We start from the raw sequence: 20,889 nt of genomic DNA, 5'->3' as shown, positions 1-20,889 counted from the left end.
TACACAGCTTGAAAACAAAACTTTTCCAAGAACAATACAAAACATGCTTGAATTATAGGCCATCAATTAGTCCTACTGGAAGTTATGGGGATCTTTCATCTAAACATCAAAAAGCATCCATTTGGATCTGGCGTGAAGAAGGTGACCAAGTTCTGATGTCTGCAGCATTCTATGATGAGAACAAATATCCGCAACTGAACAATTTTCCAGAAATACAATGAGCTGCTATGGAAATGAAGCTGCTATGGAAATGAAGTAATCTAATTTTTAAAAAATCACAAAGTACAAACCAGTTTCATTGCTCAATAGTGATGCAGATAAAAGCTTTGGTTCTACAAGTTCCTAAACAAGGTAGGTTCAGGACTAAACACGCTATACTTTCAGTGTTTTCATGCACTTCTCCCAAGAATCCATTTCTGGATACTGTTAGAGAGGATACTGACATAAAGAGACAATCAGTTTGATCCAGGATGCTGATGCTGGTACAGGAATGGCATGCTAAAGCAAGATACATGCAACAGAAAGCAATTTCTCTTGCCATGAAATGGTAGGAGCAGCACATGAAACAAAATAATTGATGTGTAGAACAAACTGCTCTGAGTTGAAGAATGTTGTTTTCCAGCAAAGAATGAGAGAGTCCATTCATTAGTCATATGAGAAACTGTTACGTAACAGACATCATTGCCTGTAAGCTACAAGGAAAATGCACCTGACTAATTCCTTAGTCTGAGCTATCTTTCTACATCAGAATTTGTATTTACCTCTTCATCTTAAGAGATTCAGATGAAGATGTCATGATATTTACATTTTCCATAAAACAAAACAAAAGCAAACCACCAACAAGAATAAAAAAAAAAAAAACACCACAACCCTCAGGGCTAGACATATTTGGCTGTGATCTGCTGTGACAGAATCACAGAATAGTTTGGGTTGGAGGGGAACCTTAAAGATCACCCAGCTCCAACCCCCTGCCATGGGCAGGGACTCCTCCCACCAGACCAGGCTGCCCAAAGCCCCATCCAGCCTGGCCTTGAACACCTCCAGGGATGGGGCACCCACAGCCTCCCTGGGCAGCCTGAGCCTCACCATCCTCAAAGGAAGTAATTCCTTCCTAATATCTGATCTACACTTACCCTCTTTTAGTTTAAAGACGTTACTCCTTGTCCCATCACTACACCTCCTGACAAGGAGTCTCCCCCCAGCTTTCCTGTAGGTCCCCTTGAGTTACTGGAAGGCCTCTATAAGGTCTCCCCAGAGCCTCCTCTTCTCCACGCTGAACAACCCCAGCTCTCTCAGCCTCTCTTCATAGGAAGAGAGCATGCTCCAGCCCTCTGACTATCCTTGTGGCCCTCCTCTGGACCTGCTCTAGCAGCCACTGGAAGATAGGATTGGTCTCTAATTTTTGGAAGAAGGTAAGAGATTTCATTACGTGCCTACCAGGTACATCATTCAAAGTAAATAATTACATCCTGTGTCTTAGCTATACACTATTGTACAACTGTGTTTGTAAAGTGTTTGTACAACTACAAAATGAAAGAAGTGATGCGCAGTTAACCATCTCCAGTCTTTCTAAAGGTTACAAAGCAGACAGATTCCATCTTTCCAGCTCTTGCACAGGAGGTACTAATGACACAAAACACATTTCATTTTACCTCACTTATACCTTCTGCTACAGAGTTTTGCCATTTCAAAAAACATGTACCTGGAACTTGCAGATTTTGAGTGAAATCTTGAATAAGATCTGCATTAAAGCAGGAAGATGAGGATCTTATTTTTCCTCCTCCTTCCTGTAAGCATAACTAAGTATTAACTCATGAAGATTCACTTAAATTAGAATGTGGTATACAAGATTCATTTGGAAAACATTTTTCCATGCTGGTCCTAATACATCTCTTTTCCACATAACATTCCTATACTGGAAGCTTGTTCCTATAGAAGAAAAACAGTAAAAGTGGAGAAGAAAACAAGAAAACAGTAAAAGTGGAGACTGACCTAAAACATGAAAATGAGTTTCTGGATTTATGTACAGACATGATTTAACAAGCCCCTGTGAGTTCACAAGCAGTAAATATTGCTGTTTCTTCACTTTGTGCAAGGTTTGTAACTTGTTGCAATGTAATGGAAAGATGCAGATGCTGCAGATGTTTTGCAGGTATGTGCTGGTATAGTATTTTTCTTTTACCAGATATGCTGACCTCTAGTTATCAGACCTCATAAGGTAGATTTTTCTGATTTTCATTTTAAACAGAACAACGTGTTTATGTGGCCCTTATCAGCCTATTTTAAGTTTATACGACCTTCCTCTATAGCACTCTGTGATTTGGTTACAGGGGACAAGGACTGACATAAACAGACTTTGGCACAATATAGCACACCCAATTTTAAGCCTTTTTCAGCATTCAGTATGTTTACAGAAACAAATACATACAACAGTGTGTACTAGGGAAAATTTTAAAATACGATTGCTTTTTCAGAACCACCATAAGTAGTCATTTCCTGCTTAGTATAAAAAGTGTGACACACAATTGAATACTAGAATCTTACCTGTTCTGTATCAAAGCAATGACTTGAGAATATGTCTTCCCAATAACACTTTCTCCGTTGACTTTTATAATTCTGTCACCTGTAAAGGGAAAAATTACACCTTAAATCAACTTTTTTTTTCCTTGTTTTCATTTTGCACTTCTGTATCTCACAACAAGCAACATCAATACATTAAATTCAAGGTTAGTCCTCTTTAAAAATGAGAAAAGAAGAAAATGGAAGATGCGCAATAAAATTATATGTAAACATATATAGGACGTCAAATTCCTACACTTTTCACAGGACATCTTCAGATGAGGTATCTTATTAAAACTTCCAAGTCACCTAGAAAATCATAGAAAGAAAACCACAAGCAGGCATAAGCTATATCAGAGGCTCACTTAAGCATCCCATCTTCAAAGTAAAGTTTCCCACGGGTGATACCATGTACCAAAAACTCCATCTAATTCTCAAGCAAATCCTCAGTAGATATTTCATTCCAAACAAAACCAAATATTAACTCAGAACACTAACAAGGATATTAAAGGAAAACTGTACATTTCATACTTCTTTCCTCTGAGAAAAAAAATAAATAATGTGCTCCAGGTTCTTCCTTCCTCAAAATAATATGGGTTGCTTCCAAGACATTACTGGTTCTTCAGTACCTCACAGACAGCATAATGGGTTGTTTCTTATCCATATAGATCGATCTTTAGACCTAATATCACTTTTATCAGGTTTCTCCTAATAGTTTGTTGTACCTTCTTCATTCAGAGTTTCATTCTCACCATAAATTAAGTGGCACATATATCACCGCAAAAACATGAAAAGGATTTTCACCTTGTGAGCTACTTTCAACTTTTCATGAAGAACTCATCCCATTCCTTCAACAAAAAGAGCATTCGTGTCATCTCTGATCAGAAGAACAGAAAAGTATGTTGAATTTACTAATGAGGAGAAAATGGTCTCTAAAAGGATTACAGATGGGGGGACTATAGAAAGCTGCTGAAAGAAGTATTGAAAAAAGTATCCATGCAAAGTGAGCCAAAGGGAATGGCTTTTTCTAGCACTGTTTTAGAAATTGAAAGCTTTTTGTGTGCTTCTGGTGTGACCAAATCAAAGACAATGAAAAAGAAGTTCACTCTAAAGACTCAGCCTGACTCAGTGGCAATAATGCTCTAAACACGTTTCCTCTGTGAGGTTCCCTATACAGACCCCATGGAGTTTCAGACTTACCAACCCACGTGGATCTGCTGACTGTTTTTGATTTGGTGATAACGTAACCATGCAACTAACTTGGTACAATATTTTCAACTTCATACAAGTTTGTGTGCTGCTTTTAAGCTGCTTATCACCCTTTTCTTCACCTGAAAGACCCCTCTCAGTTTTTTCTCTTCCTTCCTAAGCTATGAAAGGAACATTGGTGGCAACATTTAATGATTACTATCAGTCTTGGTGATTGCTAGGTATCTGCAACATATGGTAATCCCCTTCCCTGTGTTGTACACATACAGACACCCTAAGCAATTAGGCTGAAAAGCTCAGTTTTCATTAAAATGAAGTTAATTTTGAAATATTTGACATTACACCAAAATACATCCTTACAAAAAGCTGCAGGAGACAGAAATGTTATGGTTTGTACCAAAAAAATATTCTCTCTAAACCATGTCCTATTAGGTCATATGGCAAGACTTCTTCAAATTGCATCAGATTCTTCCCTGGAACTTAAAACTGGCTTTTTTTCCAGGCTGTTCTGGAACTTGCCCACAGATGTAGATCTTCACTCAGTATCCCCATTGAAAAATATAATTAGGAATACCTTGCAAGTAGGTCATATTAACTTACCTACTTTTATGCAGTGTTTATTTTTCAAAGAACACAGCAATGAAATAAGGCTACTTGAAGCACACACCCAATGAACCGGAACAGGAACCTGCCAAAAAGCCCTCAAGTGGGGCACACTGCAAAACTGGCTACTTGAAAGAAGTGGTGGCAGCCAACTCTGCAGAACACGATTTTGCTCCATTTCAGGGGAAGGCATAAAAGGAAAGGCTAGTGCCTGTAGTGCAAAACAGGGTATAGAAGCATGAAGGCTTTTTCTCATATAATTTTTCTCATATCAATCCAGAGGTTCATTAAAAAACTTTGATCATAAGTGTTTAAACACACTTAAAACAGCTCCTGTTCTGTACACGTTATAGTCCTTCATATTCTTGCTTGTACATAAATCACTGCATAAAGACCAAGGTATTGGAAGCATGGATCTGCTTTGGCTGTCTGTACTTCGATAACAATAATTATCTAATACTTACATTTGGAACTCACAGATATGTTATTTTTAATTAAATGTATCAGATATTAAATATGGGAAATATGATCTTTCTAACTGTAGCCAAGATAAACTTAAAAGAGCATTCAAAAATACTCAAAAGGAGTTGTCTTACTTTTAAGATATTGTACCCTCTTCCCTCAAATTTACAAGAGCACACCATGCTTTCTGGTGACTAGCAGGCAGGTAAGCTCCTGAAACACAGCTTACTGATTCTGGGTAGTGAAGCTTGGGTTAAGATTGCCAGTATTACATAGTAAAGGACCCTGCAGCAATGAAATAAGAGCTGAAAAGCATAACTACCTAAACTAGTATTAGATTTTTCGAGCTTCTTCCTTCCATGATGTAACTATAAAATAAAGCCAAGTTGCATAAAAAATAAATAAAATCAAAACATAGATAATTGTACAAAATAAATATATAGTGTCTGTATTAGAAGTTAAGCAATCTACCTTGCTGATCATTCCCTGAGTGCTTTATAATGTAATTTCAAGACAGAGATACAGTAATATTTCAACCTCAAGTTTTAAACAAGAAATAGTGGCATGACCTAATTAGATACAATGACTACCAGTGTTTTTAAAATATTCCAGTACATTAAAAATATTTTATGCATGTATTTTTTGTTCTTCATTCTGGGCTCCTAAAATCTCTTCTATGCCTAAAGATAAAAATATTCTCTACAGATTTCATCTCTTTCAATTTGGCAAACACTGTACAGAGTAGAAATTAACATGGCTCCTCTGTACAAATTCAACATATGCTGCATTTTATCAAGCCAAAACATTTCTTTATATAATAGCATTAAAATAATGCCAAAGTAACCCTCCTCTAAATAACCACTTACGGAAGAGTTAAAAAAGAAAAATACCATATGCTGTAAAATAGGATCTAGAATTGTTTTTAAATTGCAGATCATCCTAGAATGTTTGTATTTCTTTAGAAGGAAACATACAAAAATTATCCTATTACAGACAAATGCATGTATACAACTGTTTAAAAAAAAAAAATCAACATCCCTCTAGGTCTACAAACTAGCTTCCTTTCACAGAATGCATGTTTTGCCATGTTTTTAAGAAAAACGCGTGTTTGTAGTGGTATCCATCTACATAACTTATTGTACTTTTATCACTTCTAAGACATCCCCCTCTAACATAGGGTTTTTTTCCTTCAGCTCTTAAGTAAGGGTGTGACAAAGCACCTGGCATTTCACAAAAAACATACTGCCTGCTCCAGGAATTAGAGATTAAATTAAACAACTGAACAAAATTTAGTAAGGCAGCCTTGGATTATTCTCATTTCACTTAAAGGAGATAAAATAATTTAAAGGACAAAAACCTGTATGTCTTGAGGTTATTAATATGTAACAAAGCACAAGAAATAGCAGCTTACATGTGTCATTTTATTATCTTACAACTACGAACAAGTATACGAGACTAGTAAGACTTTTATGCCTTAATAAGTATTACACAGCACCTCCTGAGAGAACACAATGGTGCTTTTGAGATGAAAAACACTTCATCACAATTCAAAAGAGGGGTTTTGGAATTCTTAAAAAATGTTTAATGGTAGACAAAATTATATGTAGAAGCTTAAAACGTATATGTATTTTTACACCATGTACACGAACATGCAGAAGAATGGTACCTGTGCAGAGTCCAGCTTCAAAAGCAGGTCCGCCCTCTTTAACTTGTTTAACAAATATGGTATCCATTGGCTCCAGTCTATTCCTTTGTTTTCCTGAGGAAAAAAAAAAAAAAAGGTATTTCTTTAAGTCTTGAATTATACTGCTTTACAATGTTTTCATTTTAAAGAATTATTTTGAAACGTTATCCAGACATGTTCATCAATACACTGAATACCAAAATCTAATTTGGGGGAAGGGAAGGAAGAGATACAACTTAGCGATGGCACTTGGTAGGTCAGGTTGATGATCTGTTAAACTTGAACTTGAAGGTCTTTTCCAACCTAGATAATTCTATCTATGACTATACAGACAGCATTTCTTCTCACTATGCTAAAGATCTTTTAGGTGTCAGGGCAGAGGAAGGGCGAAAATGCTCACAATTATGAACTTAAACTTGTGAATATGTTATGTTAAATGTTTGTTTTTTTTTCTTTTTTTTTTTTCCTCCCCAGATTCATTTCATGATGTCTTTGCTGCTTTATCATCATGCTGATGCCTACACTGTTCAGTAAGAAATACTCCTTCCTCTTCTGGATTCCTATCTTGCTTAAGATAAAGCCAGGGTAAGAATTAGTAGTGCAAATTGAAAAAATAAAACCTTAAAATTTTTCCCTAGAAGTGAGAACCATAAAACTGATTTATGGTCCTCAAGGAACTGAAACACTGATTTTCTAACCATATTTTTCAGATGCTCCAAGATTAAAGTTTTCTTGTAGATTTATTGAAATTCAAAAGGCAACATATACTTCAAATTAAATTATGTCTGCACATGAACTGTACACATCTGTATATACACGATATAAACCTAAAGTTAGCCTGCAGTAGTTAGAAAGCCTGTATCTTATCTTCTCGCCTTCTCAGCATACAATTAATTTTTATGCTTCCAGGAACACAGGCACCTTGTGCTTTTACAGGCATTTACTAAGCAATTCTCAACTGAAGTAGCCATTGCTTCTGAATATCTGAATATCTGAATAAGATGTGGAGGAGAAAGGGAGGCAGAAGAACGCAGTTAAACAAATACAAATGAAAAACCAGCACGGTTACACTGCAGACTAAAATACAGTGATGCCGTCCTGAGCTACATCTGCATATAAACAGAGTAAGCCATCTCACAGCTCCTACGCAGCTTCGCTAGTTTAATTTTTCATGCCAGGAGCTGAAAAGAAACAAAAATAAAAATTTTCAAACTTTATTTCCAGTCTGCCAGCAGACTGCTGCAGAATAAACTAAGTTCAGGGCAAAGTGTAACCTGTCTCCCCTGACAGTTCTAATCTATGCAGTAAAAAACAGAGGAGCGTTACAGAACCAGTGGTAGAACCTTGAATGTTACAGCCAGAGAAACACATACCATGCCCGTGCTAGCCATAAGCTCCCTGGTCCCCCCCCAGTTCCCTACACCCCTATACCACCACCGTCTGGAGGCTGCATGATAAGCCAGCCTGGGAGCTGATACGGACTGAAAATAAGCCGGGTCTGGGTGGATCGTGTTCAGGTTTCCCAGGAAGCCCTGGCATTAAGGAGAGGGTGGTGTAAGCTGCAGAAGAAGTAGGAAGAGCAATAGCAAATAAAGAGATTACTTAGAACTGGCACTGCTGATAAAAGAAACACTCCCTGAAACTACAGCTACAGGTTCTGACCACTTCTTCAGTGACGTTTTGTTGATCAGACACAAACGGCACTGCTTTGGGCAGCACTGACACTACAGCTTAAATATTGCACCTGGTCATGTTTCCTAAGCCACATTCTCTTTCTCAGTTGTTGACCGAATATAAATGAGGTGTCCCCCTTATCACTTTTTTTTGGCTTCATTTCCATATGGGGAAAGTTTATTATCTAAAGAATTTCAATAAACTGCACAAAACCTGGCTTCCCTCTGAATCTCATTCACAATTTTCAAGTACAAGTTTGAGCCCAATGCCTTCCTTTTGTAGCCCTCTCAGTGTCCTGCCACCTTACCAAAAACCAGTTCTAAATGGCCTTCTCAAAATAACTCTGAACGGGTGGAGAATAAACAAAAAGTTGACTTGATAAGATCAGCTAGTTATTACATACAACACAACTGAATTATAAATCAAAAAAACAGCTGGCAGCTCAGTCCCCAAATACTTTAAAATTTGATTAGCAGGACGCAGCTACAAGACATACAAAATGCTCTTTGTGAAGCAAAGCTAATATCTGTCATTATCAATCTGCTGATTTAAATAGACACTGAACACAAGGCAGGTCTCATCCTTTAAGAGGCAGGAACATTACAGCGAATTTAGACAAGCTCAAAGAATAATTTACCCTAGATACTATGAACAAAAGGTAGGTTCAGAGTGAACAGTTAAAATACAACCTTTTATAGGACCAAACACCCTTCCCAGTGTTGCCACGTCATGTGTTACTGAAGAGATACAATCCCAACAGTGACAATAAAAAGTAATGGAGCTCCCATGGGACGTGTAATTTGAAACAATCAATACCTTACCCAATGTAGAACCACAGGATGGTTTGGGTTGGAAGGGACCTTAAAGATCAATCCAGTTCCAACCCCCTGCCATGGGCAGGGACACCTCCCACCAGACCAGGTTGCCCAAAGCCCCATCCAGCTTGGCCTTGAACACCTCCAGGGATGGGGCATCCACAGCTTCTCTGGGCACTCTCTGAGTAAATAATTTATTCCTTATATCTAATCTAAATCTCCCCTCTTTTAGTTTAAAGCCATTATCCCTTGTCCCATCACTCCACCCCCTGACACAGAGTCCCTCCCCAGCTTTCCTGTAGGCCGCCTTTAGGCACTGGCAGGCCGCTGTAAGGTCTCCCTGAGGCCTTCTCTTCTCCAGGCTGAACAACCCCAGCTCCCTCAGCCTGTCTTTGTAGGAGAGGTGCTCCAGCCCTCTGACCATCCTCGTGGCCCTCCTCTGAACCTGCTCTAACAGGTACAAATCCTTCTTGTGCTGGGGGCCCCAGAGCTGAAGGCAGAACTCCAGGTGAGATCTCACAAGAGCAAGGTACAGGGGGAGAATCACTTCCCTTGACCTACTGGTCACTCTTATTTTGATGCAGCCCAGGATCCAGTTGGCATTCTGGGCTGTCCATGTCCTTCTCCCTGGAGCTGTTTGTTCTCAATCCAGTCATCGCCCAGCCTGTATTCATGCTTGGGATTGCCCCAGCCCAGGCTCAGCACCTTGCACTTGGACTTGTTGAACCTCATTAGGTTCACATAGGCCCACTTCTCAAGCTTGTCCAAGTCCCTTTGTGTGGCATCCGTTCCTTCTGTGGTACCACCTGCACCACTCAGCTTGGACAGACCCCTGAGGGACCCCACTTATCACCAGCCTCCACCTGGACACAGAGCCACTGACCACCACTCTTTGGGCATGGCCTTTAAGCCAACCCTTTAGCCACTCAATGGACCATGCTTCAAATCTGATTTAGAGATCAGGGTGTCATGTGTGACCATGTCAAAGACCTTACAGAAATCCAGGTGGATGACATCTGTTGGTATTCCCTTGTTGACTGATGCAGTCATTCCATCAGCGTTTCAAATGTGATGGAGAGAGGCTTGGTAACTACATCAACCAGTTCCACTGGGACCCTGGGATGCATGCCATCAGGGCCCATAGTCTTGTACCTACTGTATTTCATCAGGTGGTCTCAAACCTGTTCTTCCCTTACAGTGAGAGAGACTTTGCTTCCTCAGCCTCTGCCTAGAGGTTCAAGGACTTGAGAAGTCCTCAAGAACTTCTTGAGGGAAGCCTGACTGCCAGTGAAGACCAAGGCAAAGAAGTTGTTGAGTACCTCAGCCTTTTCCAGTTCTCCCTTCTCATTTATCAGAGGGGGAATACTCCCCTTGACCTTTTTTTTCTGACCTGCCTTCCCTAGGCAGGTCAGGGCTAGTGATCTACTTACTGCTCGTTTGCTTAGCGCTCAAATGCTACTTCATAGCTTGTGCTTGCCCGAATACACAAAGCGACAGGTCAAGCACCTAGATTATTCCCATTCGATACTAGACAGAAGACCTTTAATACAGGTACCACTTCTGAGTTGGAGAAAAAATTGAACCCATTTATGAAGGCCAGAGACTGAAGGTTTCCCTGAATGTATGATTTCTGACTAACCTGCTGGCAGAACACCGGCAGCTACACAAAGAAGTTCTTCAACACTACAGGCAGTCACTGGGGGTTTTCACAACTGTTTCACAGACCAACTTGCAAAGCTGATAACATCGTAAGCATAGTTCTTTGTCCTACATGCAGAAGGAGGTTATGTTGAACACATTCTCCTTCCCAGAAAAATGCACAGACACCTTAAAGATTAAGATCAAATTTGGGGAAAAAAAATAGGCTAACAGGTTTACCATGTTGTTTGCATTTGCAGGTTCATTTTACAGGTCAGTAATATCCATGTACAAGTAAAGGCAAGAAGAAAACCTTGGACTCCAAAGCTCTGGAGATGAATACATGCTCTGCATTTCTCCTTTAGTCGTTTGCATACTTGGATACAACCCAAAACTTCTTTCCTTCAGTAAGCACATAAATGAACTTCCTTCAATGTGTAGTCTCAAAGCATATGCTTGTATTTTAAGTTTGAAATTCAAGCAAAGCTAAAAAAAATGTTTTCTGACAGTAGCAGCTAATGATAGTTTCTTCAGACCAGCTTAAGGGAAATAAATCTTGTAGATGTGCATCACAGTCATCACAGTACTAAATTTCAAGTAAAATTGGTAATCTAATAATCTGTCAGGTCTCAAGACTTAACACTCCCATTTAACAAATTGATTTTTAAAAAAGGAATTGATCCTAGCAGGAAATATTACAGCTGTAATATTTAAATAAGGCAGCGCTCCCTTATACCATCACACATCAAGGTCAGAGCACAAACTATTCTGAAGCAGAGCAAGGAAACGTTTACTGAAATGCTAAACAAGACTGGCTTATCTCTGTGCCTGAAGCTGAGTTAAACTGTTTGGAAATCGTCCACTAAAGTTACTCTTACTGAAATTATGATGTGAATTACTGCCCAAGAACGCTTTTACATGGCAAGAGATGGAAATCCTATGTAATGTAACAGCAACAAAACTAGCCAAGCCTTTTATGTAGCACTAACAAGCAATGCACAATTAAGCTGCAGAAGGGACTGCTTGGCAACTATTACTTAAGTACACGCCGTTTTTGCAGTGTGCATTCACTTAATCACTTTTCTTCACTGTAATGACTTTTGTTTGGGGACCAACATCCAATAAGTAAATCAATATATCATAGTACCTCTTTAACAGATACCTGTTATATAAAGCAACCATCCATGGCTTAGATCTAAGTAATTAATTATTAGTGATTAAAAAATTAAGGTCCCTCAGTTAAGAAGTTACATTTTCTTGTTCACATTTTTCACATCATGAAGTTTTAGCATGAATAAAGTACACTCAGAGGTCAAAAGCCAAGGAGGAAACAAAGATTTATTTTACAATCAGCATGCCTCATTCGTTATGAGGAATTAAGCCTCTTCTTGCCACAAGCTGCCAATAGCCAATACTACTTTCTGGCTTGTCAGAGACAGAGGTTTGTGTGCATCAGACAAGACAAGACAAAGGCATTCCCTTACCAATTTCCTCTGAATTTAAACTCCCTCTGGAGGAGCACAACACCCAACGCACCGGGACCTCAGAACGTCTCAGCATGAAGGAGCATCTTCCAGCTCTCAGTTGTCCATAAGAGTAAATTAAATAAATAAATACAATACTCCCAGAGCACCTGATTTTAAAAACCCTTTTTGGATGTGATTCTCATTCAGGTAACAGCGGGAGCTTTACACAGTAGATGGATGTCCGTTCAGACTCTCTCAGAACTGACCTTTCTGACATCATTAATTAAATGCGCAATTCCACCACCACGCCACCGCCCACATCCTCTGGGCACAGAAATGCTTACAGTTGAAAACTGCTTAAAGCAGTGAAACCTATTGTAGCCTAATATATGCTCATCACTGACTCCCCGACTAGACCACTAAAACTAACTTTAACTGGAATAGAAACAATCCGTGCTGTCCTTGCAGGAGCAAGGAGGCATCACCACCTGCACTTCAATACAGCCAGCTTCAGAGAAAACTCCAGCCCAGCCTATCCTTCCACAGCACACATTAGCCTTCAGCATGACAAAGCAAACTGCTATAGCACAGACCAACATCTTGCCTGTATCCCAGCATCAGGCAAAAACAAGACGCTGCCCAAACCATGAGCCTGAACTGACCTCCTTCCAAGATCCACCACCCAGAGCACAGGATCAGCATTACTTGTTCACTAAGTTCTCCAGCTCCATACTACAGTGTCAGATTAGATTCACAATTTTCCTAATATCGAATTGTCTAATTTTTTATTTTTAGCATATCAGCAATTCCTTACAAGGCAATACAGCAAACAGTAAAGCAGCTTGTAACTACTAGCCTGTCATGCATCTAGCCTTATTTGCCAGTGTTTTCCCAATGCTCATTGCTGCATACTGCTTTGCCTCCTCCCTGCTCCTCTGTACATTCATAAATAACTTAATTAAGCATTATGTTACAGGCTATCAGCAAATAAGACAATTTTTCCCCAAATCTTCAACTGCAAGTAAAAACAAAACAGAAAAAACAAGACATTATGCACATGAAAGAACAGGCAAAAGATGTGAGCTGCTAGGAACACACACAAGCAGGGAAGCAGTACAGATGGAAAGCCCGACTTCTGTGAACAACAATTTCATATATATTTAATTTCTCCAGAAGTGCAGCTATGAACAGAGGTGAAGTTTTACATAAGAGTAATAAAAAAAACAGAAGCACGTGAAATGGCTAAGTATACAAGTTAACTGACCAGAAACTGAAAAACAGCCCATAAAGACAAAAAAAGTGCATAAAACACAAAAGTCTCTAGCCTGAGTAAACGGTCACCATTCAGGGTAGGTTGCAGTTCACGTTAACATCCAGGCAGTAAGGTAATTTTGCTAACAGAGCAGAGCAAATATTCCTTGCAGCACAAAAACCTCCCTCGAAATTATGTTATTGAAATGAAAATGTGACTTTAGAGAAGGTAACTTTGAACTTTTACTGAACTTTTACTTCAGATACTCAGCATCATCAAAAATAAGGAAATAAAAAGAATATTTAGAAGGTAGTTCATTAGAGGCTTTAGAAGGCTCAGGGCAGAAATTCACTGGCTGAAACAAAGGTACTATGGACTCAGGAAAGTCTTTACATTGAAGTCATTAGTCTAAACAACAAAAGTTAAGAAAATTGGTCTTAAGTGTTCATAATTGTATGCAAATCTTGTAATTAGACAACAATTTTCATCTGAATAATAATAATTGTTACCTTCAGTAACATGTAAGATCAAAGTAGAATCTACAGAATCACAAGTGTAATGCATCTTGTTTCAACTGATGTTCCAATTAATGTCAAATCAAATTACAGCATTTCTTCACAATGCAAATATTTATCATCATTTACGATCTAACCTCTACGCTACCTGGATCGACTAGCTGAGACTACAAGTCAGTGCCACCTCCGCAGTCCAACAGGAGGAAAATTTCACACTGTGAAGTCAAAAGGAAGCTTTCCTGCCAAATGTCTGGAATACCACAAGTGGCAGAGAGGAATACACTCCTACCATAGCCACCTGATTTGCAAAATAATAAAATTCTAATGTGCTCATTTCTCCCTGATGGAAAGGGAATTCAAAAGATGACTATTTTGAAACAGAGCACTAGAATTAAAGAACTGTTAGCGTTTGTACCTGATTTACACTTGGGGGTCGCAAACCCCGAAACTTCTCCTACCTCCCCAGAACTAGACCTAGAAATTAATTTTGTCCAGCTGCCAGTTCTGGCTTCGTCTGCTAAAATGCTAGGCTGGAATACTGCTACTGCAAGGAACACACCTAGCATTACACCAAATATCGTAACCTTCATTTTTTTTTAGGCTACACTTTGCAGACCAGAGTTACTATTCTGCTCTATGATGTATCTGGAAAAGAAAAGAACGTGGCAGAAGTGATATTATCAAATCCACTGACACACGGTAAGCAACAAGCACATCACTTCTCTGTAGTCATTAAACTTCTGATATGAGACAGTCAGATAAAAACCATCTGAGTCGCAGACAACAAAGAGCACCTCTCTGACAAAACTCTTATATTTTGATAAAAACGAAAAGCTATTGCTGACATCTCTCTTCTTTCTCTTTGACCTGCAGAGCACAAACCTGCAAGTGTTTAGGGACACAGCATAACATGGTTCTTTCTTACAAAGTCTCTCCTAAGAATCTGCTTTTTAACAACATGCTGGTTCTCCTCTTCAAGGCACCTGTAACGTGCTTAGGAATCCTCAGAACACGGGAACAGAATAAAAGCCACGAAGTTTTGTTAACTATTTGCAGAACACTTTTTGAAACAAAAGATCTAAAAATAAAAAATAACGAGAACAACAAAAAAGGGAAAGAAAAAAAAAACAGAAAACGAAATTCTGTCAAACATCTGTCCCTCTAACCGAACAGTTGCAGGTGGCTGTGCTGGGTATTGCCCCTGGCCCTCTGCTCAGCAGGTAGAAAAGGTGACTTTCATTTTTATACTGTATCCCCCGCCTTGTGAAACAGCTTAATTATTAGGACAGGCTTTTATGTACACCTGACTCAAGGGCGAGGAAACATTTCTCTGGAGCATGAAAACTTAATTACGCTCCTGGATATCCAAGGCATTTGCACTCCGTATGTTTCAACTCAGATCAGAGTGGCACTGATTCTCGGGGCGCCTTCCAGGCAAATGGAGGAAAAATAGGCATGGCTACAGTGGGGCAAATGTTTCTAAATGATTACAGAACCAAAAAACCTGCTACTCATTTCCCAAGCTTCTCAAAAAGGGATTGCTCGATGTACAGCAGAACTTAGATTTAATTAAATATCTGTTAAAAATTAAGTCCTTAAAACTGCCAGGATTACATTTAACAGTGCAGCTAAAGACAATTTTGGATTTTATAATCTGCAAACTGCATTTCTTGCATAGTGAGCATTTCTCTACTAGCAATCTGTTACAGAAAAGGAGCCCAAAGGTCCCAGTCAGGCCCCAACAGAGCTTAATTCCACCGACTGTAAAGCATGAAGTAATTCAACTAAAAACACTAAACAAAACACAGTGCCAAGGATGAGCCTCTAAATGAGGACAGTAACGAGTAAAATAGTGTTGTTGAGTTGTTTAGCTTTGAAACACCTGGCATTCAATTCTGCGATTCAGGAAAAATACATTCTGTTATTATTTAAAACTCCTCTGGTATTTTGATTAGGCAACTCAACGATGGTATTTCTTCTTTTGCTTACTCTTCTCTTCAACCGTTTGACTAACACAGCCTCAACTCCATTCTCAAGAGAGAGGGAGACAGGAGAGAATCATCTGGCATTTTTATGAAAGACGTAACAGTTTCAGCTTAAATACAGACTTGCTCAAAAAGTGTATTTTCCCACTGCATTAGTCATCAATATTATGGTTTTTTTTTTCTTTCTTCCTAATTCTCTCAAATCTAAAATGAAACCTTCTGAAGTTTCAAATTTAACCTGTGACGAAGCAGTCTAGAATACTTCATGAAGTTCTCATATACACATAGCTCACAGCACACAGCACGACTGAGCTTGGAGGCCATCTGGTCCAGCCTCCCAGCCCAAGCAAGGCCACCTAGAGCAAGCTGCCCCCAGCCGTGCCCAGATAGCAAACACAGCCATTCAGGTTATACCTGTTGTACCCAACCTACAGAGTCTCCTGATAATCCATGGGAATTACATTGACCTAGTAAAAATCTTAAGAGCCGCATAAAAGAGGAATTATCAGGCTCTCATCTCTGTCAAAAATTAATCTAGCCCTCTCACAGCATTCTCATCATTCAGTGGTAAAAAAAAATAAAGTTGGATTAAAGATGCACAAAAAATAGCAATTTGCTATGGTACTACCTACCTCTTTTCCTCTCACTCCCACCCCATTATCGTATACCTTAAGACTGTATCATCCCAGCAATCTATTGACCTTTCCAAATACTCGCCTTCACATTCAGTCTCTTGTCCCTTATTTACCCTGTTCTCATCATCACAGGCTCAATTAGTTTATTTCATAACACGCTGAGCTTTAATAGACAATGATGTTAGAAACTGTGGGGATTAAATTAAACCTTGGGAGGATGCAAACCACATTACAGAAATAGTCTGTTTAAAGAAATAAAACATCAAAACCACACGAAGCATTATATAAGCAGCAGGAAGGAATAAGAAGCCTTTCCTGATTTTTTTTCTGCTATTCCGCCAAACGTTCTGCATCAAATCTGACTTTCACAGAGCTGAAGGAGCTTGGGTTATAAATTGCAACTTTTTAGCTTAGAAAATTGAAGGACAAACTTTAATCCAAAGTTAGGCACATCAAAACAATGTCTGGTGATTGCAATTTAACAATCCAGAAATGCCAGTGGAAACAGATGTCTGAAGCCTCACTAGAAGGTGCACAGCCTTTATAGTCTCTACAGAAAAGGAGACTGAGCAATATACCTAACCCACCTTTCATTTTGCTGGGAAGATAAGCTGCTAGTTGCTATAGATACCTCTACATAGAAACAGGAGATAAAGCGAGAACATTGTATTAAAGAAATGATACTAGATCATATTGATACTAGACTTCCTGACACTGCATCAAACATAATATAGCTTAGGTCTCATAACAAAGATGAAATTCATTTACGATACTAGTACTATATCCTTAGAACTGTTCATTTTAGTCATGATCCACATTTAAAAAAAACATATACATTTTAGAACAAGCTACAAAAAAATGACCTAACCACTCAATATGTACTAAAAACTTGTATTTGGCCAACTATCATTTCAAGGAGCCTTTGAAGGATGAAATGTTCACCATGTCAAATACACAATGAAATGGCTCAAAAGGAGATGGCTTCCCCTTTCACCACTTGCCACATACTGACAGAGCAAACTACATGTGTTTTATATAAGCACACATATAGATTTATAGATATTTTTCAGCTTGTCTCCAAAGATTCCTACAAAGATCTTCTGCAAGATTTTGTCTGTGAGATACTTCTTTTAAATAAAAATTTCTAATAGCGAGAAACTCCTAAAAACTGGAAGAATGCTGATGGTATACTATCCTCAAAACACACAAAAAACATACTTACAAGTTAATACAGGACGGCTGGTGTTAACAGAATCCACTAAGAAAGATCTACGTAATCTAATAGGTTGCATCTGTCAGAAAAGCATTTTAGCTGAAGACAACAAGAAATCTTCACTCTAAGCTGACAGCAGAAAAGTGACAATTTTGCACTGGAACAGGGCTTCACAAAAATGAACAGCTTGAAACCCCTCAGCTTAAGTCTTTGACAGAGGAAAGCCCAAGTGAATTACCAACTACAGACTCTAAAAGAAAAATATTTAAGATATTTTCACTGTTGAAGCACAGCTTCAGAGACTCAAGTTTTCTGGACAAATGTGGAGGAAAATACCTAAAGTTTGCCACTAGATGGCTCCTCTGTATGACCCCCCAAGGCACTGCAAGCCTGTTCTCCAGCTGTCGAAGCAGAACCAGGGCTTCAGCAGTGCCAGCAGCCAAATACACACCTTGCAACTCTGAAGCAGCTCCGCTTAACTTTCCAGTGTTAATTACTCAAAGAATCCTTTCGATAATCCTTCGGAGAATTTCAGGCATACCTGCTTTTGCTAAATTAATCTGATGTTGTATGAAAAATAAGATGAATACTTTCCGTGGTTTTTCACAAACAAACCACTCTCCTCACTTGAGAAAAGGAACAACTTACAGCAATGTCAATAGGAACAGCGTAACAACCCTTCCCCTCCACTCAAGGTCACACTAGATGTTGGGAAAAGTCTTAACACTTTTGGTCCCGTTTTGTTATTTTTAAGGTAGGATACATGATTTTAAGGTAGGATACACAAAACTGGTAGGTTGAGTTCAAGTGACACCTATAACCACTGACTCAGTCATTTCTTCCCTTTCCATACACAACACAAGCTCAACTTTTCTGTTAATTAGCATATTATCTTATCCAAGTATGCTTTGTGCCCTCTGATCTGTATTTCAAGGCATACAATGTACTAAGGTGCTATAAACACGCAGCAGTTGAGCTATGATTCATAGCTTAAATAGCTAAACAAAAATTTCCAGACAGTAATCTTGCTCCCACCTGTGCAGGTCTCACAACAAACCAAGTAAATGCTTGTTCACTGCTGTCCCTCTACTGAAAAACAGACCCCAGATGAGCATCTAAGGCAAAAAGACCCCCAACCATGCCTTTAGCCGATCCACCTCTCCCTATAAGAAGGATTTTGTCAAACTTCTTCCTCTCTAACACAAGTGACACCTCCCAGTCACGTTTGGCAGAGCAGTAACTTCATTCCCTTCCTAACAGGATTTCTCTTCATTCATTTTGACGAACAGGGAAAAAAAAAGGTGGCAGCAGATCTGGGAGGCAGAAGGGGATCTAAGAGGAATTGGAAGGCACTGACTTCTCACTGTTTAACAAACAGGTAAAGGCAAATGAGCAACACCAGGAGAATGAAATGCGTAAGTGCATCTCCCCCTCACCCCCTGGAAAAGAGTAAGAAAATTCAGTTACATTTGAACTTCCCAGAATGCTTCAAATATGTGACAGGTACACAAAAAGCCTGGAACAAAAGTTCAGAGATGCTCTCTGCCTTCGAGCTAAATGAGATTTTTAGGTGCATGTTGAAGCTAGGTAATGTTCTCAACTACAACGTAAAGCAGATTGCAACCCCCCAGTAAAATCAGCATTCCCTCTGTGCAGTTTCTGAACAAAGGTATCCAGGTTTACACAGGCCCACCCTCAAACAACTGCACTGGATCGCCACATTAAGTACAAACCAAAGCACTGCACATTACACTCACCCTGCAACTAATCCTGCATCCTTTGAATACCTCACAATCATGACAGAATGGGAAAAATGGAACGTAGAACTGGGCTCTCCACCCGAAAACCTAATTTCCTCACCCAAATCAACACATTTGTTATCCCTGAAATGAAATAAAGAGATACCAGCACAAAGGAGAGGTATGGATGAGAAAACACCTAAATGCAGAATTTAAATTGAGACTAAGACAGCTCCAATTTGTAAAAATAAGTTAATCAAATTTTAAAAAAGACAGCAGACAGAAGCAACGTGACACAGGGAAAGCTATGAAAAAGGAGGGGAACTGACAGACAACCTTGAAGAAAGTGATTTTTTTTCCATCCCTCCTAAATCAAGTGCTAGATTTTATTCACACATCTGACATCATTGAAACGTATTCCATGGATCTCAAAACGTACATGAAAATGACAAAGTACTGAAAATGATGAAATAAATCAGTCCTATTAAATACTGAAGATACTATTACTAGGTTGATAGTACTTTTTATTATTATCATTTCTTAAACGGTTGTATGCCACACGTAGGCACTTTTTATCATCAGTCTCAACACTAGGCTTACATATTTCTGTGTCATTTCTATTACAGTCAGTTGCAATAGAAATCAAATTTCATACCGGCTGCTCTTAGACGCACCATACAGCAACTGTTTTTTAAAAAACACATCTATAATAAATACAGAAAGCAGACCCAACCTCTTTGTAGTACTCTGAGCAGCTGAACTGTGGGGCTTAAATGCAGATCAATTTAAAACTTTGTTTTAAAAAAAGTTTAAAACTTTGGCACTAAGAAGGGAACACAGCTGGTTTCTTGCCTTCTCAAACACATGACAAAATAATAGGTTGCTCGGAGAAGCCGTGGATGCCCCATCCCTGGAGGTGTTCAAGGCCAGGCTGGATGGGGCTTTGGGCAACCTGGTCTGGTGGGAGGCGTCCCTGCCCATGGCAGGGGGTTGGGACTGGATGGGATTTAAGGTCCCTTCCAACCCAAACCATTCTGTGATTCTGCAATATGCTGGGCACAAGCGATACATACAGCATGTGTTGCAGTAATCTGCAGCAAATGCATAAACTAAATAGGTAAAGCTAAAAGACTTTTTTTCCTTTTGCTCTGATGCCACACAACTCCCTAAAGAGCTTGAAAGTCATACTTAGTAATTTTACATTTACAATTACCATTTTACATTTTAAACTCTTAGGTAGTTAGTGAAGTATATTACATAGCTCGAGATAAATGCTCAACATATTGAACCTATAAAAGAATGAAAAGAAAACATACCTTGTCTATTTCCATTCTCTTCATCCTAAGGAAAAAGAAAGAGGGCACATTAAAAATTCACTAAATGGAAATAATACATAGGCATCTGTAAGCTATGAGGATTTGAAGTGAACGGTATTAAGGC

At 39.0% G+C, this 20,889-nt stretch overlaps 1 protein-coding gene across 5 annotated transcripts in view; it reads right to left on the bottom strand.

Moving 5' to 3' along the window:
- The window catches only part of ARHGAP21 (Rho GTPase activating protein 21), a 123,973-nt gene that overhangs the window by 46,282 nt on the left and 56,802 nt on the right, over positions 1–20,889 (bottom strand). For all 5 annotated transcript variants that reach the window (XM_080583226.1, XM_080583228.1, XM_080583229.1 and 2 more), the window contains 3 exons: positions 20,766–20,790; positions 6,500–6,592; positions 2,545–2,623 (listed from right to left, as the gene is read on the bottom strand). In XM_080583226.1, coding sequence (XP_080439352.1) covers positions 2,545–2,623; positions 6,500–6,592; positions 20,766–20,790 — 197 coding nt within the window. The remainder of the gene's footprint in view (positions 1–2,544; positions 2,624–6,499; positions 6,593–20,765; positions 20,791–20,889) is intronic.

This window comes from Anser brachyrhynchus, assembly GCF_964034855.1.
Source record: "Anser brachyrhynchus genome assembly, chromosome: 2".
Taxonomy (NCBI): Eukaryota; Metazoa; Chordata; class Aves; order Anseriformes; family Anatidae; genus Anser; species Anser brachyrhynchus.
The sequence above is the reverse complement of the archived record's forward strand: the minus strand, read 5'-3'. Positions and strand labels throughout refer to the sequence as shown.